Raw genomic sequence first — 25997 nt, forward strand, 5'->3', positions numbered from 1 at the left:
CAAGTTCTTCGCGCACGATTTGTCTAATTATTGCAGCAAGATCGCAGTATGGCGTTGGAGTGACGTCGACACTTGCAATGGTGGTGACGTTGGCAAGTCTACCAAACTTGGGAGTAATGCGCCTAGCCTTGAGAGTCTCAAACGTGCGGCAGTGTTGGATTACGTCTGCTACAGACTCCAAGGTGTCCTTGCCGATGAGGAAATTGTAGACATCTTCAGCGATCCCTTTGAGGAGATGTCCAACCTTGTCATTTTCTTTCATGCGTGGGTCTACAGACTTACACAACTTCAAGATCTCTTCAATGTAAGTTGTACAAGTCTCGCCGGGCATTTGAGCACGCTGCATTAAAGTTTGCTCAGCGCGCTTCTTCTTCATTGAAGGGTCTCCGAAGCAGCTCGCTATTTCCTTCTGAAACTGTTCCCATGTCGCTATTGTTTCTTCGTGGTTTTCGACCCACACCAACGCTGTTCCTTCAAGAAACAATCCGACGTTGGTCAACCGGGAGGCCGAATCCCAATGGTTGTATCTACTCACACGATTGTAGTGTTTCAGCCATTTGTCGACGTCTTCTCCAACCTTACCAGAGAAGCTTTGTGGCACAATGTGTTGGGGCCACGTAGCGCCAGACAAAGAACGCGTGTTGTCACCGTCAGCAATCGGGTCCATAGAGAGGGGTGATAGTCCGGCCAGTCGGCGGCTTCGACGTAGCTCCAGATGTAGCCCTTCCGTGATCGGTCACCCGGGATGGCTCTGCTGTACCCAGCACGTCCACCAATATTGTTACGGTGAGATGCGTTTATTTACAAGAGATGATGGATGCGAGTGTCCAGGGATCGAGCAGATCACAGTTCGTGCCCCCGTCGTTCTCTTCTTCAATGTGTCCCCCCAGTATCGTAGCAATATTTAAGAATTGTTTTTTCCCTCGTACTCTAACCGAATGGAATTGTATAATCGAATCAACATCATAATCCTCATTATTACTGATTTGTTTTATAGCGTATTGCCGGACATATTGACTCTATTTCTGTAATATTGTTCTTGTTTCCTTTGTTCTTTCCAACTTTTTTCCAAACGTGTTCACTATTGTACCATTTTATTGCCCTCCCTGCTTGGACTATGTGTCCGCAGTATTTGATAAATAAATAAATAAATGTACATATATACCCTATAAAGTGGACAGGGGGATGGCCACCACGGTAGCTCAGTTGGTAGAGCATCGAACGCGTTATTCGAAGGTCGCAGGTTCGGTCCCTGCCCGCGGCAAGTTACCTTTTCGTCCACTTTTCTTTCTTCACATTTACCTTACATTTACTACTAACAACATCCGCTATACTTTCCTTGGCATTATTATCTGTTAGTGCTCATTAATATTGTGTATAACAAAGAAAACAATCCCTTAAAATTAACACTTCTTTCCTTCATTCATAGCGAGGGTCTCGTTCTGGCAGACTTGATGCTTTCAGGTGGTATTTGAGGGATTATTCGTCAGCTGCCAGCTCGTAATAAGTTCACGTTCTATGCGACGCCAACAGGCAGAAAAAAATGCCAGGCCTGCGCTGAAACCGCAGCACAGTCACAGCGAAAGCTGGAAGAGCATCGTTTCTAGAGCCCGTTGTAAGCTCTCTTGGTGCTACTAATACAAGTACACTAGCAACGTATCCACTACGCCACAAATCATAATTTTTGTGAAGTTGGGAAGCACCCACCACGACATTATTCGTCATTCTGCGGAGAAGCGAGGTACCATCTGCAAGGCATTATGTGCATTTTGTTGATGAGACGATTCATGACGATGAAGAATTATGGCTCAGCCCTTTGTAATGGGTTGGAAACTTTAAACGGCCCACCAGTTATGCAATTTGCATTGGGTGACGCCCGGTCGCTATTTCCCTCTCTCGCCATGCTGTATAACATACGTTGACGTGGGAGAGAGGGGGGGGGGGGGGCGAAGAACTTTACTGAGACCCCGAGGAAATGGATCATGCGCTTTTCCTTGGCAACCAATACAAGTGCACTTGTGAGGAACCCACTACGCCATAAATCATTGTAATTTCTGACAAGTAGGGAAGCAGGCACTATGCCATTTTTCGTCATTCTATGGAGAGCCGTGGTACCCGCTAAGCGCATGTAAGGCGTTATGCGCACTTTGTTGATGCTGTGCCTGATGACGATGAAGATTTGTGGTGGCGCCCTTTGTAATGGGTTGGAAACATTCAACAGCCTACTCGTTGCGCAATTCGCATTGTGTGACGCCTGGTTACAGAATTCGCATTGTGCGACGCTTGGTGCTTATTTTACTCCTCTACCACGCTATATTGCATATAGCGTGGTGGAGTTGTTCCTTCCTGACATGAAGCCTGTATAGGACCTTTTTGCAAAGCAGTTTCAATCACCGGCATGGCTCAGAGGTTGAATACTGGGCTCCCACGCAGAGGGCCCAGGTTCGAGCCCTGTTCCATCCTGGAATTTTTTTTTATTTCGTTTTTTTTTTCTTATTTCAAGCGATAGTGGTTACGGACACCAGCGGCGGCGGACAACTACGGCGCCAAAAACGGCCCCTGAAATGATCTCATAACAGCTTTCACTGTAAAAAAGTGTTCCACACTCGCCGCCATGGCTACTGGCGGCGCTGACTGACGCTCCCACGTTTAAATGTACATATATACCCTATAAAGTGGACGGGGTGATGGCCGCCGCGGTAGCTCAGTTGGTAGAGCATCGAACGCATTAATCGAAGGTCGCAGGTTCAGTCCCTGCCTGCGGCAAGTTATCTTTTCATCCACTTTTCTTTCATCACATTTACCTTACATTTACTACTACAGTGATGCTACCGAGGACTTCTGATTTGAAGCAATTTTTGGAGCAGCAAAATTTCCGCTTTGGAGCACTTTGGAGCAGCAAAATTTTCATCTTGGAGCACTTTGGAGCAGATAATTTTGCATCTGGGAGCACTCTGGAGCAGCAAATTTTACATCCTGGAGTGCACTACAGAAGCATATTGCAATAACATTCAAGCACCGGAATATTACTATGGGGCTCTTATGAAGGCTAGAAATATTTCGATTCATTGCAAATCTCATGGAAATAATCATCTCAGGAGAACTCCATACTTCACTCGCTAATGAAAAAATAAGGGCTCATGCAGTCGAGTGTTCTGAATTAACCTCTTCGGCGATTATTTTCGACACTAGCAAATAAACAGAATACTAGATCAATAAAGTTGCACTTCATGAAATAACACTCTAAATACATCTATGTGATTATCAGCAGACATTGTAGATAAACGCCGTGATGTACAGCAGTGCCTCAATGCCAAAGAGCCACACTGTCCCTAATGCATTCCCCTAAGAAAACTCCAAGGCGAAAGCCAGGTTCTTTTTCTTCTCGATCGACGGGTTGATCCTCCCCCTCCTTCTCTGCAAGCTATCTGCACCTCACCTGGTTTTGCGCTAGCTCCATGATCGGCGCACCGATTACGGAAGCAGTGTAAAGCGACGATGTCGTGATGGCGTCATCACGTGACATCATGATATGACGCTATGATGACATCACAAGTTTTGACGATCTATGACGTGATGATGAGGCCATCACATGATTATATTTTGCATCAATCGATTGACGCCGCCAACGGTCAATTTTCGTGTTTGATAAAGCATCTGATGCTTTTGTATTAATATTGCGTATTGAACGTTAACAACCTGGCCTTACATACCAAACTGTCCTCCACCATGTCACCTCCTTGCCATGCGCGAAACAGCTTCGCTTATCATCCACTTCACATAGTGAAATGGCTCCTCAACTTTTTTTAAATGTTTATTGTGACAACAATTACGTGGACGCTCTCCACAAATTTTTTGCCGTCGCCATTGCCGTAATTTTCTGTATAAAGTCCAAATTAATAACATCACCATGCGCATTCTAGCCGCGGGTAAAAGCTCGCGAGCACTGGCGACGAACGCGGCTGAAGCGGAGATTGAGATAGCCGGCCGTCTGTCTCCGTCGCACGGACAGCGCATGAGATAACATCTTCCCGCGTGCTGGCCTGCCGTCGATTGCTCATCAAACAGAGAGGAAACGCCCCGCCCGTCTTTTGTAAGGAGCATGAAAGGACGCCAGGGGAGCGGGCGCGCGCGCCATCTCGAGGCATCAGGAGACGGCTCGTAAACTTGCTGTGCTCTCAACGCTTACTTCGTGTTTAGAGAACTCGGAGCAAGAAAACGCTTCGGTTCCTGGAGCGGCCATATTCCCTTAAACCAGTGTTTTGTTGAGTTACGCGAGATCGAATCCAAAAGAGTTAGCTACTAGCCTTACTTCGTTTAACAATACAATTTGTTGGTATCGCATTCATTGCTTCGCCCTTAAGCGAAACTGGGTTTTTTTACCCGTCAGCTATTGACCACCAAAAGCGAGGGGCGGACGTGTAACATGGGGTATCTGCTTCACTGTGGGCCGTCAGCAACGGGCCCGCTACTGACAGCTGCGTATTTGCGGCTGCTCCGACCAGGATATATGCTTTTATTAACGAGATGACATTTTTAAAAAGCAAGCAAAAAATTCGAATTGGAACCCTAGCACGTGAGCTCGAAAGGGCAGGGCCTTTTAGGGGGTATTTACCGCAGAGTGATTAAACTCGGACGTGCTGGTATAAGCAATTACGAAAAAGCTCTTCCGAATGAAGATCCATGGATAAAGTATATCTGAGGAGAAGTGTGAACGTGTTTCCACCGTTCGCGTGCTCTTCCATAAACGCGAAGCAAGGAAAATTCGATATTGTTCCATATATATACTGCTAGCGATCCCAGATTTCATTCCCCGATGTCCGGAAACAGAAGTGACAGACATTTTAGCAGCACACATGTAGTTATTACTGAACATTGCTTTCCTTACGTGCCGTGCGACGCTTGAAACGAGCTATCAGCAGCGTTTCTAGAACAGACGACGTCCGCCGATGAATTGCCGTCGCACTTTCTCGCTACCGAGAGGCCTAGACGTCACGAGCCTCTGCGGAGAGCGCGTTTTGCTGTCGAGCCGACTTGCAGAACAGAAGCTGCGTCGGCACCGCGCATGGCATCGTGGCTTATTCAGGACACACGCGCGAGCACTATTTATTCAGCGGAATAACTCTTGGTCCATGGTTGCGACTTTGGCAGCCCCAAGATCAAGCTGCACATGTTCTGACGCGCCGGCCGTGCGATTGCCGGTGATAGACGCCCCCAAACCCAAGACTTTCGCGCAGTTTGGCGCAATTTTCGTCGATATTATCAGGATGGCGCAGTAAATACAATTTGGCGCACTTTGGCGCAGTTGGCGCAGGAATGGAATCACTGCTACTAATAACATCCCCTATACTTTCCTTGGCATTATTGTCTGTTAGTGCTCATCAATATTGTGTATAACAAAGAAAAACGAGCCCTTAAAATTAACGCTTCTTTCCTTCATTATTTAACATCAGTCACGTGAAAGTAACAAACACTAGAAGTCAAACTTAAAGGAAACATAGAAACAACAGCAATAATGAATGGTAGGAGTGGTACAGTTGGTAGAACATATGTTTAGTTAATATCTGTTGAAATTTATTTACATTTCTTTTGTTGGCAATACAATGAGGCAAACGATTCCATGATTCGATCACAGACAGCAGAAATGACTGATTAGAAGTTTTAGTAGATCCATGCAATCATGTGCCAAGATGGTTAAAAAGAAAGCGAGAAGACCGGGCAGGGGGTAGAACTGTTCCTCATACATGATAATAATAATATCTGGGGTTCAGCGTCCCAAAACCAAGATATGATTATGAGAGATGCCGTAGTGGAGGGCTCCGGAAATTTCGACCACCTGGGGTTCTTTAACGTGCACCTAAATCTAAGTACATGGGTCTCAGACATTTTCGCCTCCATCGAAAATGCAGCCGCCGTGGCCGGGATTCGATCCCGCGACCTTTGGGTCAGCAGCCGAGCGCCATAACCACTAGACCACCGTGGCGGGGCTTCCTCATAGATGAGGAAATCTGTAAAAGAGCTAGTGGAAAAGAAATAGCTGGTTGATTTTTTGGCACAAATGCAGAGTGGTAAGATCAAGGGCCAACTTGACATTTGATATAATGGTGTGGCAATCGTAACTGGAGGAGATGAAGCACGCTGCGTGGTTCTGTGTGGATTCAAGGGCATTAATTAGGTAAGTTTGATGGTGTGACCAGATGCCAGACGTGAACCCAAGTTCCGTACGCACAAAAGTTTAGAAAGTAAGTTTGCGTATATGTGATGGACAAAGCGCAAGCGTTCTCCTCGAGAATCCCAATTACATTGCTGAATCAGCGAATATTTTTAACACACGATCACTCCAGTTGAGTGAGCTTGTTATTATGAAACCAAGATACCGACACAAAATATTATAGACCGTTCTAAATGGACTGCCTGCAGAATCTGAATGACCATTTAAATTCTAGAACTTACGCAAGCAACCGCTACTACGCTATAATGTACAATGACGCATGTATAAAAGCCAATATGTTTAACGCAGAGTTTCCGAAGGTCCCACTGCAGTCTAGTACTTTGGGACCCTCGTCTGTATATTTCATGCATCGTAATTATCCTATTGTGTAATAATAAAACTGATTGGTTGATTGAAAGGTCCGAATTTCGACAACCAACAACTATGCTTGCCACTATCACACTGTGAGCATTGAGTTTTGCTGGGCACAAGGATGCCCAATAAAGAGTTCATTCTGCCAGTTCGGCGTTGGATTCTTCACAACAACCACATAGCAGCACTTACTGTAAAATCCTGACAAAGTGTGCCTCCCCTCCCTTCCAAGCAAGTCGATATTGCCGGCAAAGTGGGTGGGAGGAGGGGCTTTCCCTGAATGGTGCCAAAATTCAAGATGGCGGCATCAAAGCTCTCTCGCGAGAAAAAAAAAACGAAGGGCATGTGGACTTCCTAAGAAAGCTTCTTGCTTGTGACCTGACACATTACAACGACGGCTCAAAAACACAAGAAACACAATGGAAACGTGATCAGACAGCCGGAAGGGTGGCATGGAAGCACCTCCAATGATGAGCTAACGCAACAACTCTAAGCCACTAACGCAGATCTCGAAGGCCATGCTTTTACTCACAGAACACTGACAAAAGTCATGGGTGTCCAGTGCTATGTTCAGGGTACGATCATTCTGCGGCGAAAGATGATCACATTCTCACAAATCATGGGTGTCCAGTGCTAAGTTCCGGGTGCGATCATTCTGTGGCAAAAAAAGATCACATTCTGACACCAAATTCCACGGAAATTGGGCTGCGAAGCAAGACTGGATAGGACTCAAGCTGGCCAATGTTGCATGGATGCGTTGCATGATTGGGGTGCCGAGCAGAAAAGTGGGAGCGCTTGCTTGGGCGGAGGTGCTTGCTTGGAATTTTACTATACTTCCTTGGCATGACCACATTGAACAGACTAATTTACTTCATAAACTGCAAAAATCATTTTTTATGCGCAAGCAGGCAAGTTGTTTTGCTTCTTTCCTGCATTGTCGATATGTGATGATATCAAGGTTACCTTCATCGCCATTATTTGGTAACACTGCATCAAGTGCTGTGGCTGGGGTATCTTCTGTAAACAAGCTTGAACAGCGTGATCTCTGCTGCGTCTTGCACAGTCATGCTGTAAGTGAAGGGTATTTACGAAACAATGGCATCCCACGTCTTGCGTTCAATGTCGATATACATTGCCAGCATGTTGGCAAAAGTGTGGCTGCTCAGTGTGGCCATTCATCTACGTGTGGTAGGCAGTTTTCCAACAGCCGCTTCTCTAGCTCTGATACAGAATCACTTCTGTAAACTCCACCTTAAAGGCCAACTCCAGCAATTTTTTGACCATGTAAAAGTAATGGTGCTTTGAAGTTCCTGAGATGCCTGTCACGGGTCCGATAGCAGAAATACTCAGCAAATTGGACAATAATTTTAAATAAGCAAAAAAGCGCTACACCGAAACCGAAACCCAACCGAGCAGTACTGTCTTTGCATGACGGATAAGTCAGCAAAAATTGGAAATTGTGCAAGGCATGCCGGTCCCGCCAGCGCGTAGTATGAAAGCTGCAAAAGCGGTGAACAGCAGACGCTCAGGGGAAAGGCGACGCCGTCGCAACAGCCGTACCATGTCTGTGACTGACCGTGCTACGTGCACAAGTTCCTCAGAGCTGTCGGAAAATGACAGCTGCGATTTGGACGCATTTGGAGGCCAACTAAAATCGCCAGTCCTCTTCGATGAAGTAGAACACACCTGTTTAGTTATTTGCTTGCCTGGTTACGCATTCCACCACCACATGGCGCCACCTTTCCAGGCTGTTCAAGTTTGTGGGGCCGCGATCGGGTAAAATGCTATCGCTGAGAAGTCTGTGGACTAACTAAAGCTTCTTAATATTGCTGTGGAAAGAGTGCATAAGTTTGGCAATAGCGGCGTTCAACATTGCGTTGGTAGGGCCATAAAAATTTAATATAAGCCAAGTACGAGCCACCTTTCAAATGACGCGCAGCTCACCGTATACGCTTTGTGCGCGCTGACGGAAGCGCCATAGGCGGCGAACTTGGTCATTACTCTCGGGAAAGCAAGCAGACGGCCGCCGTGGTTTCCTACGTCGTTGTACGTGTGATTCCGTGTTGTTCACGTTTCCGTAGTGAAATAAGCAACGTTCGTCGTATGTGTGGTGGCAGAAACTTCAAGGGATGTCGAATAACAATTGCTGTGGAATGGAGTGCTCAAACACCTGCAAAAACGCGCCCGGAACACGGTTTTACTCACTTACCGCAAGGCCTCCTGAGCAAGAGCAACGGAAGCAATGCATCGCCGCTGTTCGTTGGCAAAGGCGAGCCGCTTCGTCATTGTGCGAGTTAACACATCGCTTCTTCTTCTAATGCTTTCGTTCTGCCATATCGGTGCTCGCTAGATGCACTCGATCATGTTGACACTGGTAGACGGCCAAAGCTATCAGCCTGAGCATGTGTTGGTGCAGTTCGACCGCCGTGCCCCCCAAGGGCACTTCGCTCGACCATTCTATATTTCAGAAGTGTTGTAGTTCGGGCGAGTTGGTTGGTCATCTATGAACTTAGCTTGTACTAGCGCGGTACATGTACCGCGCTATCACAAGCTAAGTTCCATATTTATTATTTACAGAAACAGAAATGCAGCAATGCCTGACTTCAGAAAGAACAAGGAGTGATTGAGACGTCACCTTTGTAAACAAAACAAAGCGGATGTTCACCACGAGCTGCACCTCATAGCTGGGTCTTGTTATGCTGGTCTGCGCGACGCACCTTTCATATTCACCGGCATGACGATTCACTCCACACGGACGTTCGTTCTCCTCCGCAGTCGGTCATCACATGTCTCCTCGGCGACCCTCTTCAAAACTTCACTGCTCCCGCGGCGTCATCTCTTGATACTTTACTCACAGCACTAGATCATCAAACAACACGTCTTCTGCGGTCGAGCGAACGATATTGTCACATGGTCATTACGTCGACGAAGGCAGCAGTGAACACGTCCGAGATGAAACTCTCTATTTGGCTGAACTTGTGGCCGAGAAACTGAAAGTCTAGTAGAACTCGTTGTTGGGCTAGTTGGTGCATTGCATCAAGAAATGCTTGCATCAAGCGGCTAGTCCGTCAGGAGACAGGACTAGCCGCTTTCCTGTCTCCTTCACCGTTTCCTGTGTTCGTCTGTTTTCGGCTGGTTTAATTTCTTGAAACTGAAAGTCAAACTACAACAATACACTGATAGCGGCGGACAGAGCGTTGACCGTCGATCAACTGACAAGCGGTCAAGCGCGTCGTATTTTATACAGGCGCTATCGAACTTTCCAGCAATATCGCTGGTGGCGGCGTTATCTCTCGACAAAGCTGGAACATTCGCGTGTGGGGCGGAATCTTAACAAAACGATCTACTACAATCGGGAAGCTTCTCGAACACTGCTTCGTGGTCGTCGGCGGCCGCCGCGGAGGATCTTCGGCATTTCGTTGTACAGCAACCGCACCTCCATCGGTTGCTGCCCTTAGTTTCCCGGATACGGGCTAGGTGACCGGCCCCGGTTTGGGCCAGTGTGCTGCCGACAGTGCGGTGACATATAGCGACCTGGTGACGGCGAGCAGGAAGGTCGTCGTTCTTGCCACTGTGTTCCAGTGAGGTAGTCTTCGATGTCGCGAGGCCGTTCGCCTGGCTGCGGGCGCGGCGCGTTGACGGCGAATCCGCGTAGCCCCATCTGTCGGTACTGGCAGCGGCGGTACGTGTGGCCGGCCTCCCCGCAGTGGTAGCAGAGCGGCTGGTTGTCAGGGGCGCGCCAAACGTCGGTCTTCCTTGGCGTGTAGCGCGGGGCATAGCGCTGGGCGACAGGAGGACGGTAGGGTGTCGGTGGTGGGGGCGGCGGCGCCACCTGGCGACCGAACTGCTGCGGCGGCGCGGCGTCTTGACGTGGGCGAGAAGGGGCGGCGTTGCGTCGGGCTGCAGCAGCGTAGCTCATGGCTTGCAGCTGAGGCAGTGGTGGTTCAAGGTTGCCCAGCGACTGCTGGATTTCTGATCGAACGACATCTGAGATCGAGTCCACTTGAGGCTGCGCCGAAGGCAAGAGCTTGCGAAGCTCCGCTCGCACGATCGCTCTGATCATTTCACGCAGGTCGTCGGAGCCGAGGGCATGAACAGCTGGGCTGTCTTGAATCAATCTGCGATTATATTGGCGGTTGCGCATCTCCAGCGTCTTCTCAATCGTGGTCGCCTCCCGCTTCCTCATGCGAGGGGTAAAGCAAGAGCTCTTCGCTGGGCTGGTGCGGAACCCACCCTCGACGGTCCTAGAATTCGCCTCTGAGGCGAATTCTGGGACCGTCGAGGGTGGGTTCCGCACCAGCCCAGCGAAGAGCTCTTGCTTTACCCCTCGCATGAGGAAGCGGACTTTCTTGTCCTCGGGCATGGCAGCGTCAGCGTGGCAAAACAGTCAGGTCATTTCCTCTGCGAAGATGGCGACGCTTTCGTTTGGTAGTTGGACCCGTGTCTCCAGCAAGGCTGCGGCCCTTTCCTTTCGGACGACGCTCGCGAACGTCTCCAGAAAAGCGCTGCGAAAGACGTCCCAGGCAGGGTTGCCGTTGGGTAGATTCGAAAAGGAGCCAGAATTCAAGCTAAAAGTAGCCAAAGTAGCCACGTCTTTTAATCTTATCGCCAAACTTGTAGCCAAATGGCAGAAAAGCGGTATTATGAAAAGAGTTTTTATCATTGAATAATATATAATACCATTCTGTGTCAGCAATAAAATAGCATACGAGCAGTTATTTTCTCCTCATGCTTGGTCTTCAAGCTGTAAGCAAATTGCAAATAAATGAACATATGATAAGTTCCGTGCACCTGTATACATTCTATATAAAATAGATAGAGTAATTGCCAGAGAGAGAGTAAGGTTGGAACATTCCAGCCAACCAGTCAGTAGGAATACTAATGGTAGAAGAAGGTCGTGCTTGAAGTCGCAGACTTCAAGCACGACCACCTTCAAGTACTGATATCCGCTTGAAGATGACCGGTCCAACTTCATTTTGTAGCGGATCTCTGTGTCTGTCAAGTTCACCCGAAAACACGCGCCGTGCATCAGCACTACGAAACTCACTCGTAGCGTCAGCATCGATGGCGGGCAGCGTGAACAGCGTGCTAGCTACGCGTATGCCAACATGCGTGCAATTTTGTCAGTTTTGATCTTAGACAAAAGGCGTACTTAATTTCATATTTAATTTGTAAGTTATATTTCCGATTTCTTAATTTTTATTTAAATTAATAAAACCACCGAATTCTTGGCCAATCCTCCATAGTGGGTGTGAGACACTGACTAGGCGAACAAGAACTTCATCACTCCGTCTCGGCAGGCGCACCGCGCGTTGCGTTCAGGTGCCTCGATGAGCACCATACTCATGGCGGGGCTGGGACACGCGTATACACCGGCTGACGCGTCAGAAAAGCTTGGAAACAAAGGGTAGTCGTCAGGCTTGCTCGGTATTTTATCTGCAGATAATGAGAAAAAATGGCGACTGAATGCGCTAACATAGAGGTTCAAAGTAGCCAGAAAGTAGCCATGGCGCCAACCTGAAATTTTTGTCACCAGACTGGGTCGTAAAGTAGCCAATTTGGCGCAAAGTAGCCACCAACGGCAACCCTGGTCCCAGGTTCGAAGGGTGGACTCTCGATTCTCGAACCAGGTCCTTGCTGCGTCTGCCAGGTAAAAGTAGACGTGGCGCAGCTTGTCCTCGGAGTCCCAGTTGTTGAAGGTTGAGACCCTTTCGAAGGTCTCGAGCCAGGTTTCGGGGTCGTCGCTTGGTGATCCATGGAAGGTCAGCGGCTCTCTGGGCGGCTTCATCACGACAGCTGCAGGGGACGCTACGGCTGTCATCGTGCCCGTTGTATTCGTCGCCGTGGCTCTTAGCTTGTCCTGTAGGAGACCGTATTTGGGTTGCAAGTCTTGTAGCCTGCGGCTAGCTCGCTGTTGCACGAGGTCTTCGACGTCTTCTTCACCCTGTGGGCTTGGTTCCCGGCTCTTCGTAGGTGTCCGGAACATCAAGGAAGCAGCACCTCCACCGGATGTCACGTGGTCGTGACGTCGACGAAGGCAGCAGTGAACACATCCGAGATGAAACTCTTTATTTGGCTGAACTTGTGGCCGAGAAACTGAAAGTCAAACTACAGCAATACACTGATAGCGGCGGACAGAGCGTCAACCGTCGATCAACTGACAAGCGGTCAAGCGCGTCGTCTTTTATACAGGCGCTATCGAACTTTCCAGCAATATCGCTGGTGGCGGCGTTATCTCTCGACAAAGCTGGAACATTCGCGTGCGGGGCGGAATCTTAACAAAACGATCTACTACAATCGGGAAGCTTCTGGAACACTGCTTCGCGGACAGTGTCGAGCGTTGATAACCGTCCCTGCCGGTCAAACCCAAACACATCAAAACAAGACAAGAAGTGGGCGTGGCAATATGCTATCACTAGAACGACATAAGTTCCTCGCTGACTGACTCCTCACTGCCTGACTCTCCGTCGCCGCGCGCTTGCATTGCCTGTAACGGCTCGCGCCAGGGTTTGGGAAGGTGCGTATGATTCATCTGTGCATAGCACAGCGAAAGCTAGGGAAAGGGCTAGATCCTCTCACCGATTCGTCTGCGGAATCAGACGACGCCGCCGGGCCGCTGGGGCTGCTTTGCTTTCTCGAATATCCGGATCTTTCGCGTGCGTTGGCTGTGTCGGTGGAGTCTTCTGCGGAGAGGGTAAGGGGCGCGCTTTCGGCGCCTTTTTATACTTTTTTGTATGCGCGCACTCTGTCGCGCACGGACCGTCGGCGCCAGGCTTTCATGCCGTCATTCGAAATCAGCGACGTGCGCTTATTAGTTAAGCGCTCGTTTGTGACAAACATCGTGCACAAGTCCACTTTCGTAGAGGCCCGCGCCTTTCCTGCAGCTGCCAGCACAGTATTAGTTGTCTGGCACCCGCACGAAGGGGAAATAGCAGCCGCGAACTTCATCCATCTCCTCACAGCAAAGCTGTGCGAAGCGCTGTCGTCTGCTCGGCTTCCCACATGTACTGTCGGCGGCGCCCGCTAGGTGGCTATCACTGGCGCCTCTATAGGCGGTGCACAAGGTGTATACCGATAGGCTCGGTCACGGTGCACACAGTATACGTTACGGAAAGTGTTTCCGTACGGTAATGTTCACGCATGTGCACTCTTCAGCCGGTACCATATTACCGCACTTTCCGTGCGGTAAACCGGCCCAGCCAGCTAAGACACTCTAATATAAAAACGCGGGGTAATCGTTAGGTGCGAGTGTTTCATGGCTGTCAAGGCAATTATATGGGGAATAGTGAGCAGCCCACAATGCAACACCACTTGCCACCCATCGCATGCACGCCCACAGGGAACTGAAATTCGCACGCCCAGCCAACGAAGCGCTGGCCAAATGCACACGACTGTTGCCTTGCGGATAGCAGACGCTGTAGTGGCACCTCGGTTTAGTCACTTCCGGTTTGCCAAAAATGACGTCACGCTCACAATGTTACCAATAATTCAGGGAAGCAAGGTGGAGAGAGTCGGGGTAATCAATAAAATTCATTTGTAATGAATCTGCATATCTCTCCAGCCTGTATAAATGAGGGAAACGTGAAAAGGACCATACCCAGAAAATTTTATTGAAATCCATTGACCTTGTAAAATCCCCGCAGTTGGCCTTTAAGAGCCCCTCACCAGATCCCGCCATTATGAGCTGACAAGCGCAATGCTTACATCATGTGCTCACGATCATGTTTGCCAAGAGTTACATCGCTACATCCCATGAAAAAAGCTCAAATTTCGAACTGAATGTCGTCTCCTCTTCTCCTCGCGGGCGCCACACTCTAAAATGGGGCGATAACGTATGACATGGAGTGTAATGTAGTTGAAGGTGCTGTACCACGCACCAAAGAGAGCCTCAATGTCCTCCTCACCCGCCACACAGAGTGGTGGGCGGCGAGGACACCATGGCACTTCAGCACAGCATCAACTGCAGAGAAAGAAGTAGGGCGTGTCTCACCCATGCATCGTGACGTGTGCGTCACGTGGTCCTCTGGCTCCGCTATGGGAGAACGCAGGGAAGGAGCTTGGCCTGCGAAAGCTAGATAGGTGTCACAAACGAACGCTTAACTAAGCGCACGCCACTGCTTTCAAACGACAGCATGAAATCAGGGCACCAACGGTTAGCCTTGACAGAGTGTGCGCATCGAAAAGACAAGTATCAAAAGGCACCGTAAGCATGCCCCCTTACCCCCTCCAGAGAAGATGACCGCTGACAGCCAGCATGCTCGAAGCAAACACTCGCACAAAGCCTGGAAATAATGAGAATCGAGACACGATCCCTTGTCGAGCGAAACCGCCACTGAGGACGCATCTGCCGCAACAAGATGAACATCCGGGAACTTTCTCGCTCTTTCTGGAGCCTCTACTATGCTGTTAGCAGATGAGTCATGTCAAAGATTCGCGAACCCAGGTGCAACCCAATATAAGCAAGCAGCAACAGTAGTTCGGGTTCAGTGAAAGAAGAAGTTATGACGTAGAAGCATAGGTCCACTAAAAGAGTGGAGCTCACTCAGACCCACTCAAGAAATATATTTTACACTTAGGGCTCACTCACACTCAGACTCACCAAAGCTTTCCTCAACCGGAGTCACTCAGCCTCAGACTCACTAAAATTGTTCTCAACCGGACTCACTCGGAATCAAACACACCAAAATATTACGCACCCAGACTCACTCAAACTCACAATCTATCCGAGTCTGACTCAGTCAAATCATGAGTGTGTTAGTGTAAAATTAGCTTGTTCAATCCTGGAGTCAGTGCCCTTTAATGCCAATATCTCACATAATCGGTGCTCTACAAGACACCTTTTGATCTTTTAGGTTCAAGTACGAGTTGTCAGTGGTTGCAATCCAGTAAGAACGTTCTTATAGAAAGGAATTATTCGCACGGAATATTTTAGTCAAGAAATTACCGTGAAAGAGAATGCTAAGGAAGGTCAAGGCGCCATACAAGAATATAGGCACTAGTGCCTATCATGCCACCGCGTGATGCAGGTTCTCGACGCGGTGAAACAAAGTGGCTGCGCATGTTTCGGGGAAAAAAATTTTTTTTCTGTTCAACTTTCCTAGCATAGTTTGCAGTTCTGGTATTTTTCAATTTTCCTGTGTATTTGTTGAAATGAACAGTGCAGCCTGTTGCAAATCTGCAAAAATCCATAATTGTACCCTGATGATGAGGTCGGTATGGTATTCGGCAGTATATGAGCGAGAAGCTCATATACTGCCGAATACCATACCGACCTTCACATTTCACCATTTTCTCATCCACTGAAGGGTTCCGACGGGGTTAAAAGATAGCGTAGAAAAAGTGTTCAAGTGTTGCAATAGAGAAGACATGTGGTGAAGAATCTCGTGGGATGCGACAGTTGTCTTCTTCAGATCAGAGACACTCAAGAAGCCTTGAACCTTTTCCGTGGCATCACTGACGGTGGACGAAGGCCTGAAAATATGTGTCGTCAACACCAACACCAATGCAAGTGCGGGACTTCAACGATTACCATGTACACATGGAGTGAGACGAACTTGCTCATGTTCTCTTCAGTAACCTCCCTCCATGGATCCGTCCTTCTCACTGTATGTATCCACGCATACTTATCTGTGTGGTTGCATATCTCTCTGACGAATTCTGCTGTAAAAAACAACCCGAAGACGACGACGCGCAGCACACCGGAGCATTGGGTCAAAGTCCGCTCCGCACAGTCTTTGCGAAGAGAACTGCGCTCTTTCTGCAGCCGGCGCAAAATGCTCCCACCCGAATGAAGTTAACACCTTGCAGATAAGAGCTGTTATTTTTAGAACGCACCAGGTACGTTTACATCGACGCGCGGCAGCGATAAAACGACCCGAGGAGAAGACGATACTTACCGGCGGATAGCTGCTTATGTTCCGGGAGATTTGACGCACTTTCGCCGTCCGTACTGAAGCCTGGCGAATCGAAGTCGTCTTCCGTGTCTGTGGTGCTACCACCATCCAGAAATTCCCGCTCATATTAATCGGAATCCATCGAAATTCGCCATTTCTGTGGCGCACACGCGAGCAGCGTCGACGCGAAGTCTGAAGCAACGAGCGCTCACCTACCCGACTGCAAATGAGTTTTAAAAATCTCCCCGCGGTGAAAAAATCTAACTCGCAAACAAAACTGATAAAAAACATGTTATTTTATGCTTTGTATTGCGTTAGCTGTCCAGAACCACTCAGAGAGTGCCAAAACTTGATCTTGAAGTCATCGATAACATACTATCGATGGGAATAGGTGCGGTCATGAAAGTGTTGAAGACGAGTAGCATATGCGCAGCGGTACAAATAAGGTGTGATGGCAAGGGTAACAAAGGGAAAGGAGGGTGTGGCATTAGTCATGTACATGATAAGTGTTTTGTTTCTTGTGCCACGAATGTTGTGTACAAAATACCGTTGTCCTGTGGTGCGTCTTACATCGGTCAAACGGGCAGATGCGTCAACAGTAGGCTCAGAGAGCACAGAACGACACTAAAGAAAAATGAGCATGACCACTTGGCTGCCCATTGTATTAACTGCAATTGCTGTCCTGTCCTCAAAGACACAAGGTCGATTCCACGAAAGATCAAAAAAAGGTGTATACTTGATGTTTCCGATTTCCTGATAATTTTGTATGTTGTGCATATATGACTGCACAGCACGAAATCACAGTTCGTTTTCAAATAAACATTTTTTTCAACACAGGAAAATTCGGCAAGTGTCGCCGGTTGACGACGACCATTTTACGAAGAGTGCGTTTTCGTAAATTCGCAACCATGCTGGCAGCTACTGAAGCTATATATTACAAATATCTTTCTTTTTAGCGGAAGTAGAAGTAAAGAGGAAATAGCTCTTATTATTTCATGAAATTCTGAGCAAATTATCTATTTTTAAGAATTCACGACAAATGCTGCGTTTTTGAAAATCAATCAAATTTGGGACGCTATGGCTACTTCTGTGAAATCCTTAGCTTGTTCATATTTGCAGTATGAATAGGCCTTTATGTTAATAATGAACCTCTGCATTTGTATTTCTCTAATAATTTTCAAAGTATTAAATTTTCATGCTCGAAATACCAAAAAGACAAAAGTGCTCCCTCGATTAAAAAATCTATAATAAAAAAAAACCAATCTCAATTTTGTTCAAAGTCCCCCAAAATGTTCTCAAAGGACTGCAGAATGATATTATGAAAAAACATGTTGCATCATTTTCATTAGAACAAAAGCAGAAAATGTCAAACATTGTGTTTCCAGAGCGTGATGGCTACTGTGTAAAGGACATCTCTAGTAACAAGAAAATACAGTAACACGTCTTTTTTTAAATGCAAATGCATTTCTTAGTCGGGCTATGTCAGGCGTCAGCGTTGTCCGCAGCGCCCTCTCCCATAGCAACAGCTGCGGGCGCACGCGCTTATCCTCGCCCCTAGCAACCGGAGCATGTGGTGCGAAAGAGTGTAGGAGAGGGTAGGTGCAGTGCTTCGCCGCTCCTTCTCTCGCCGTTCGCTCCCTCTCCAACCTGCGCCCCACTCTCCCGCCCGCTCGCACCTCACTCTCGACCATTCGCTGGCTGGGCGCCACTCAAGGCGATGGCAGAAGTCGGTGAAGGCGAATGTCTAACGGCAACGGTACCCTCTCTCGGCGCAAGAAATGCATCCGCATTTCCTCATGATTCCCTTCGGGGAGGTGGGGGCATTTTTTTTTCTCTGAGCTTCGCTAAACAACAGTAATCATCTATTATCGGAAAGTGGGAACTGTTTTGTAAAGAAAAAGATTGTTCCAATTAAATGCATTTGCGTGGTTTGCGATTCCACGCCAGTGTTAGACATCCCTCAGTCCACAGTAGGCACTTTCAGTTGTAGCCTCCTATTCTTTCATTTATTTCAGTTGAGTATAATTCATATCTTGCATGCTAAAGAACGCATTCCCACCATGTGCCTTTAATGATGTTGTGCTGTGCCAGAATTGAGAGATTGGTATAAAAGGCGAGGTCTCTTCAGGAATGAAAATTAATTTCTGGAGAGCGGTCGCCAAGAGGTTTGGTTTTTGTTGGCCCAAATGTGTACATTGCGAAACCTTATGCGGTCAATGCAGAGTTTAACAAGAATCAATTACGTCAAGATTGGTGGCAGCAGTTCTGACCACGGACAAAACACGTTTTGTTTGCATTGCATCTGCTTTGCTTTGCATGTCCTTGTATATCTTGAAGCAGTGCTGGCAGATCTGGTCTCCCTCTTGAATTGAGCGTGCATCCTGCTTCATGACCCTCCGCAAAAGAGAGACTCGATCCGATACCTTCTACGCAACGAAAATTGCGCTGCAGCGGAATTTTCTTTTTGTGCACCACGAGGTAGCCCGTACAAAAAACTCGGTCATGGCTATAACGCCTACCCATAGCCACCTTCAGAGCGTAGGACAGTGATTGCACCAAAGTGAAGCACAATTTGGATGCTTAGCTTCTATCTCAGGTGGTGTTTGGCTGACTGGAACAGCCGTGCTCGTTGCTGTCGTCTGCTCAGGCGGGCGTCTATCGTGCCGCCCTTTGCACCTGTCTGCGTAGCGCATGCCACGCCATTTACACGAAGGCGTGTAGCGCGGGCCACTCGATCCGCCACACGATCCGCACGGTGCAGATCCAGAGACCGGGCGGGAGAAAGACGAGCGGTGAAAAATGTATCGTGTAACCAACGCAACTGACACCCCAGCATTTTCTCGTGCAGAGCGACAAAGCCTGGCAAACCATGTGTGGCTGTTGTGCTTAGGTTGCACTGCAGTACTTGCCGTTCACCACTGTCGCCATTTGCGATTTCTCACATTCTTACAATGCATGATCGACTCAGCTACCCAAATTTCGCGTTTAGCTTCGTTGCTTTTATATAAGCGCCTTTACTCCAAAAGAATTATCCAGAGGAATGAAAATGTCCGTGCTGCCCGTCGACGAGGAATGCAAGTGGTGTCACACAAATGCATTTAGTTGGAACGATCTTTTTCTTTACAAAACAGTTCCCACTTTCCAACAATAAATCATTACTGTTGTTTAGTGAAGCTCAGAGAAGAAAAAAGACGAGTTACTGTATTTTCTTGTTACTAGAGACGTCCTTTATGCAGTAGCCACCATGCTCTGGAAACACAATGTTTGACATTTTCTGCTTTTGTTCTAATAAAAATGATGCAACATGTTTTTTCATAATATCATTCTGCAGTCCTTTGAGAACATTTTGGGGGACTTTGAACGAAATTGAGATTGGGGTTTTTTTATTATAGATTTTTTAATCGAGGAGCACTTTTGTCTTTTTGGTGTTTCGAGCATGACAATTAATTACTTTGAAAATTATTAGAGAAATACAAATGCAGAGGTTCATTATTCACATAAAGGCCTATTCATACTGCAAATATGAACAAGCTATGATGTTCACAGAAGTACCCATAGCATCCCAAATTTGACTAATTTTCAAAAATGCAGCATTTTTCATGAATTTTTAAAAATATATAATTTGCTCAGAATTCCATGAAATGATAAGAGCTATTTCCTCTTTACTTCTACTTCCACTAAAAAGAAAGATATTTGTAATATATAGCTTCAGTAGCTGCCAGCATGGTTGCGAATTTACGAAAACGCACTTTTCGTAAAATGGTCGTCGTCAACCGGCGACACTTGTTGAATTTTCCTGTGTTGAAAAAAAATTTTATTTAAGAACGAACTGCGATTTCGTGCTGTGCAGTCATGTGTGCACAACATACAAAATTATCAGGAAAATCGGAAACATCAAGTACACACCTTTTTTTATCTTTCGTGGAATCGACCACAAGCGTCATGTACAGGCATCAAGATCGCACCTTCAGGGAAATCATCAAAGCATTCCACATCAAGAAGGGGAGATAGAGTTGTATTAGTCAGGCCTCAATTAATCTTTTGGAAAAGGAGATTAGCTTTTTAGATGCCACTTAGGATGTGTGATATGATGTCTTGCCTAACTCGCTCTTACTGTTATAAATGTGTAAACTGATACGCATATGTTTCATCATGCGACTCTTCAATGTGTATATTTATGTGTGTGGTGAATAAAAAAATTTCAGTTGTTAATCAGCGCTCGTGTCGTCGGTTCCTAATTCTTCTTTGTTCGTGTGTGCGTGCTGTGTTAGGATGAAGATTTACCAACTTGCCCAAATATCCACCTTACTCAAGCCTAGTAGCCTCAAACTGAGCCGCGCTATACCAGTACAATATTGTAATGCACCAACTTGCCCAATCTGTAGTACTTGTCGATTTCATTTCTAGTAGGCTTGTCAGTGGTGTTTTGTGTTGCCAAGATTCCCAGCATGTTTTGACCTTGTGGGCAACGTCTGCACAGACAGCAACACTTCAGAATCTTTGGGAGCGCTCCAGAAATTTGAGGTGCCCTGCAGAACCTCTGGCCACCGTTGTAAGGGCGCAACTTGGATATAGTTGACCGGAACAAGTGAAAAGTTCTTCGTAACATGGGGGCTGTTTTCTAAGCAAAATGACAATCAGGCCCATGTCCCTAAGATGTTGGTTTTCGTGTTTACATCATTTTTTTATATTATCAGATTCTGCATGTCATATAGGTCTCTGCTAGGTTTTACATACAAGTTTCTTCTTGCACGTGAAAAGTCAGCTTGAACCGTGTGTGTATCGCCTTTCTCTTGCGTTTAAAATGCTTAGCTTATGCAGTACCAAGTGGTAATATATTTTTCCATTTTGTTTATGTCTGAGTATCGTTTGTTTATGTCTGAGTATCCTTCAAGTGATCAACAAGGCGTCAATGCAGCTTGGAGGACCCAGGTCAGCCTGCTCATCTAGTGGCAGTGGGTCAATGGGGATGGAGAAAAAGCTGCTGGAATCAGAGTGTGTCCATCCGGACTTGCAATGATGTCGAATTCCTTTGAGACTCCAGCGTGCCAAAGTCAGATAAAACCTAAGCAAAAATGGAAGCTCTGCCCACAGAACGCCTGCCCTTGAAAGATCCCAGCTGGTTTCCACTTGAACCATTCATACTTTTTTGCAACTAATCTACGCATGTTAAGGGTTAAAGGTTCATCATTATACCTATATGCCAGCATGAAACACACAGCACAGTCACAGCAACAGCTGAGGGACAAGCCTTTCTAGAGCCCATTGTAAGCTCTCTTGGGGGCGACTACTCCAAGTACACACTACACCATAAATCATTATAATTGCGCAAATTAGGGTACTACCCACTATGCCATTATTCAACATTCTGCAGAGAAGCGAGGTACCTGCTACACGTCTGCAAGGCATTAAGTGCACTTTGTTGATGCTGTGGCTGATGATGATGAATTGTGGCCGAATTCTTGTAATGGGTGGGACACCCACTTATTATGCAATTCGCATTGTGTGATGCTTTATTGTTATTTTACTCTTTTATCCTGCTATATTACATCTCTTAAAGCGATTCCTTGCACAACATGATGCCTGTATAGTGTAATTTTGCGAAGGAATTTCAAGCACCAACGTGCATCTGTGGTTAAATGCTCAACTACCACGCAAGGGGCCTGGGTTGAAATCCCATCTGATTCTAGATTTTTTTTTTTTATGATTGTGCATGATAATGGTTACGGATGCTGGCTGCGGACAACTACAGCACCAAAATTGGCTGTTGTTGCGATCTCATAACAGCTTATACTGTAAAACATGATGCTTGGCTGAGCAGCGATGTCACAATCCCTACCCAAACGCAGCAGGAGTTTTCAAACTTAAAATCAGCAACAGAAATGTGCGTCTGTATGCCAAAGTCAATTATCTTAAGCACTCCAGAAGCACTTGACGTTACAAAAAATAAGCAAGGGCTACTGGATGAAGCACTTACGCAAACTCACTGCAGACAAATTTTTTCTACGGTTGTAGCCGACTATAGGGAGAGCTGAAAGGTCATTTAAGCTAGCCAGCAAATGCAAGGTAACTAACAACACTGCAGTGTCTGCCGTATAGGCAAGTGCAAAACTGTGACAACAATGTGCAGCTGCTCGGGGTGGACCTCAAGCAGTGTGCAGTGGCTATCAATGTGAGTTGCAACACAGTGGCCATGGTTGAAAGGACCCCAAGCCTATAGTGTAACACCATCAAACGTGAAATTGGCTTTGCAAATACCAGTAGTCGAAACAGTCTTTACGTCGCCGTTTGTTTTCCATGCCAGCGCCACCGTGCAGTGTTGGCGCCACTTTGACCCCGGGCAGCGTGTTGCAACTCATACTGGGCGCGACTGTACTTACACAGCTGCGCTACACACCATGCAATTAGAGCATGTTTTTACTGAGGAGCACATTGTGCAAGAGAGGATGAGCTGTTCCTGCAGCAAAGTTCAGTAATGACCAATTCGTACCAACTGGCTCATGCCCTTTTTAAGTCAATGAGAGAAGCAACAAACACTTGTTGCTTCAGAGAAACCGGCGCTGGTCCAACATGTCATGCATGTCTGCAGAGCACGCACAATCTGCAGATCGCTAATTTTAGTGCACTTAGGCGCAAAATTGTGTTTTTTTACCACGGTGGCAAACAAAATACTGTTCAGCCAATTTGGCGCGCAAGTGGGGTATTGGCTTGAATGACTTTTCACTAGACCTGTGCCATACTGGCACAGAAAATGGCATTAACTTCATAATGCCATTTGCGCGGTGCCACACGGGAGGATCAAATGCCACCAGCCCATCAACTATTTGCCGTTCAGTATAACGGAAAAGCACTGCTGTTCATTTGTGGCTGATGCCTCGCAAATGTCAGGCGGAGAGAACTCCCGGCACTAGAAAACATTCACAGCATGTTTTCTTGACTCATACGATGCGAAAAAGAGCCCGTCATTCCAGGGGCGTAGCCAGAAATTTTTTTCGGGGGGGGGGGGGGGGGGATTAACCATACTTTATGTATGTTCGTGCGTGCGTTTGTATGTGCGCGTCTATATATACGCAAGCAAAACTGAAAAATTTCGGGGGGGGGGGGGGGGGTTGAACCCCCCCACCCCCCCCCCCCCCCCTGGCTACGCCCCTGCGTCATTCATATGTGGGTCCCAGGAAACCGGGTCACGGTATTTCTTTCAATCATGTGCGCAAATCGTTCCGGGCACACGTTAAGGCAAGCGTGCGCCGTTGTCATAACACTCAAGTGATTAAAAATCATCAACTGTCGTCATCAAGATGTATAGACAATGAAACATTGTCCTGCCAGGAAGACGCAATACGACTTGTCAAGGCCGTCAAAATCTCAAGCGCGTACATAGCCAGCTGGTTTTGCTTACAGTACAAACAAATTTAATATATATAAACTGCACGTCACCGCTCCGCATACAGGAAACACTGGGTGCAGGAGTCAACAACTTAATTTGGACTGAAACAGCTGACAATTAAGTAAGGAACTGTCCAATTAAGTAATGTCGATTTCCGTGAGTGACGAGGAAGCTAGACAGCCTCACCATCATTAACTATCTGCCCTTCCGTATAAGTGAAACAGAAAGGAAAAGCAACTTGCTTCATTTTAAATTGTGGCTGGCGTATGCAGTACCAATAAACAAAGCAATACGTACGCGCAGACGCGCACGCCGGTGAACCAAGCCGCTCGTCGCATCGAAGCCATCGGAGGCAGCAACGTCCTCTTTCCGGGGCTACTGCGACGCTCGAGTAGGAGAACTGAGCACGTGCACTAACCAATGCCTCTGACAAACGCCGGTACTGCTGCGACATGAAACCAACGAAAGTGCCAAACACCACCCACACTTGCCCAGACGACAAAACCTTGCACCGTGGACAAAACTAACGCCCGCTTCTCTGCACGAGACTTTCATGTTGGCCACCTTGTGCTACCAAGCAAAGTTAGCGCCGTGGCGTACCCAGAAATTCCCTAGTCAAGCGGTTAAAGGAGCACAAATTTACGCATGTCAAGATTTTTGCATCCACGAGTAGTTATCTACCACCTAGTAGCGATTGGCGACCGAAAATTCAACTGAGGGACGAATAGCTATCTGTTTTATTGATTTATATCACCGGTATCTAGCACGATTCAACGTTGGCACGATTCAAAACGGCCTGCAAGCCCGCCATTTTTTAGCGCTGGCAACGCTCCCTCGCGGTCAACTCCAGACCGCGCCCCAGTTATGGTCCCTTGAATACTGGCTAGTCTACCGTCCGCATGGCGCACTGTATGGAGAGGGGTTGACGCTTTCTAAATGACGCCGCAGGGGGCGCTGCGCGCTTTCGGAATGTCACCCTCTGCTCTCGCCTGCTTGTTCGTTGTGTTGTGTTGCGGTGCTGTGGATCGTCCGTTGTGTTACTATGACCACAACTGCGACGGTGTGTTTGCTGGACTACATGGACCTCACCTCATCAGTCTGCGGGAACGAATGACCATCCAACTGCAGCACAATTTTTAGTGATAGTTCACCAGCATTTTATAACATTGCAAAACCACATAAATCAGGAAATTGTGCCCCAGAAGTTATCACTGCTATGGCTTCTCTTCCTGAGGTACAAACGGAAAGCAAGATTGCTGTACTGGATAATTTGATTGATGGAGGAATGTTTGGTGATGCTGAAAATGCACTGCAAGGTTGCGCCTTGCGCAATATCAGTTCGTCGGACCACGCGTCTTCTGTGACGGCAAAAAGCCATGAAATGCTATGATGTGGCAGGGTACACAGTAAGAATTACAGGAAGTATCCCTCGGAAGATCCCGAGGGATACTTCCTGTAATGAGTGTACACTGCTGCTCTCTGTGGAAAAGCGTGGTGCTGTGTATGATGCTTCTGAATCCACGTCAAATTTCGACAATGGAGGTTTGATATACCCTTCGGGCCCTCTTAAGGATATTATAACCATCCTTGAGAACAGCTTAGCGACATTTTTCAGCGTAAATAAGCTACACGAGCAAAGAAGATGACTCTTTTAAGGGCCCCCCTTTTTTTTGTGAAATACACTATTTCATGAGAACTAACAGACAATAATGCCAGGAAAAGCATACGGGATGTTATTTGTAGTAATTAGGATATAAATGCGAAGAAAGTAAAGTGGACGAAAAGATAACTTGCCGCCGGCAAGGACTTTACTATTTCACATTTATATCCTAATTACTACAAATAACATCCCGTTTCTCTGGCATTATTGCCTGTTAATTCTCATTAAATAGTGTGCTACACGAGCAAAGCATTCTCGACTTTGCCAATTTCATTACGTGGGTACAGCGGCCTGCACTAACATGCATTGAGCATGACAGCAAATTACTTGCCAAACAGTGAAGTTTTACATTCTTCAACAGCTGCGCTTTTTTGTGAAGGCCCATTAACAATGAGAGAACAGCAAAAAAAGAGCAGCTGAAGCATTTGAAAATGAGAAGATGTAAATAATTTTCCTGCAATTCTTCATATTTAT

At 47.0% G+C, this 25997-nt stretch overlaps 1 protein-coding gene across 1 annotated transcript in view; it reads right to left on the reverse strand.

The window, feature by feature from the left end:
- LOC119386460 (very long-chain specific acyl-CoA dehydrogenase, mitochondrial) overlaps positions 1-24411 on the reverse strand; it is a 238167-nt gene extending 213756 nt beyond the window's left edge. Inside the window, exon 1 of the mRNA XM_037653745.2 lies at positions 24161-24411. Coding sequence (XP_037509673.1) covers positions 24161-24210 — 50 coding nt within the window. The 5' untranslated portion in view covers positions 24211-24411. The remainder of the gene's footprint in view (positions 1-24160) is intronic.
- Between the last annotated feature and the right edge of the window lie 1586 nt (positions 24412-25997).

The sequence above is a fragment of the Rhipicephalus sanguineus genome, chromosome 3 (genome assembly GCF_013339695.2).
Source record: "Rhipicephalus sanguineus isolate Rsan-2018 chromosome 3, BIME_Rsan_1.4, whole genome shotgun sequence".
Classification (NCBI taxonomy): domain Eukaryota; kingdom Metazoa; phylum Arthropoda; class Arachnida; order Ixodida; family Ixodidae; genus Rhipicephalus; species Rhipicephalus sanguineus.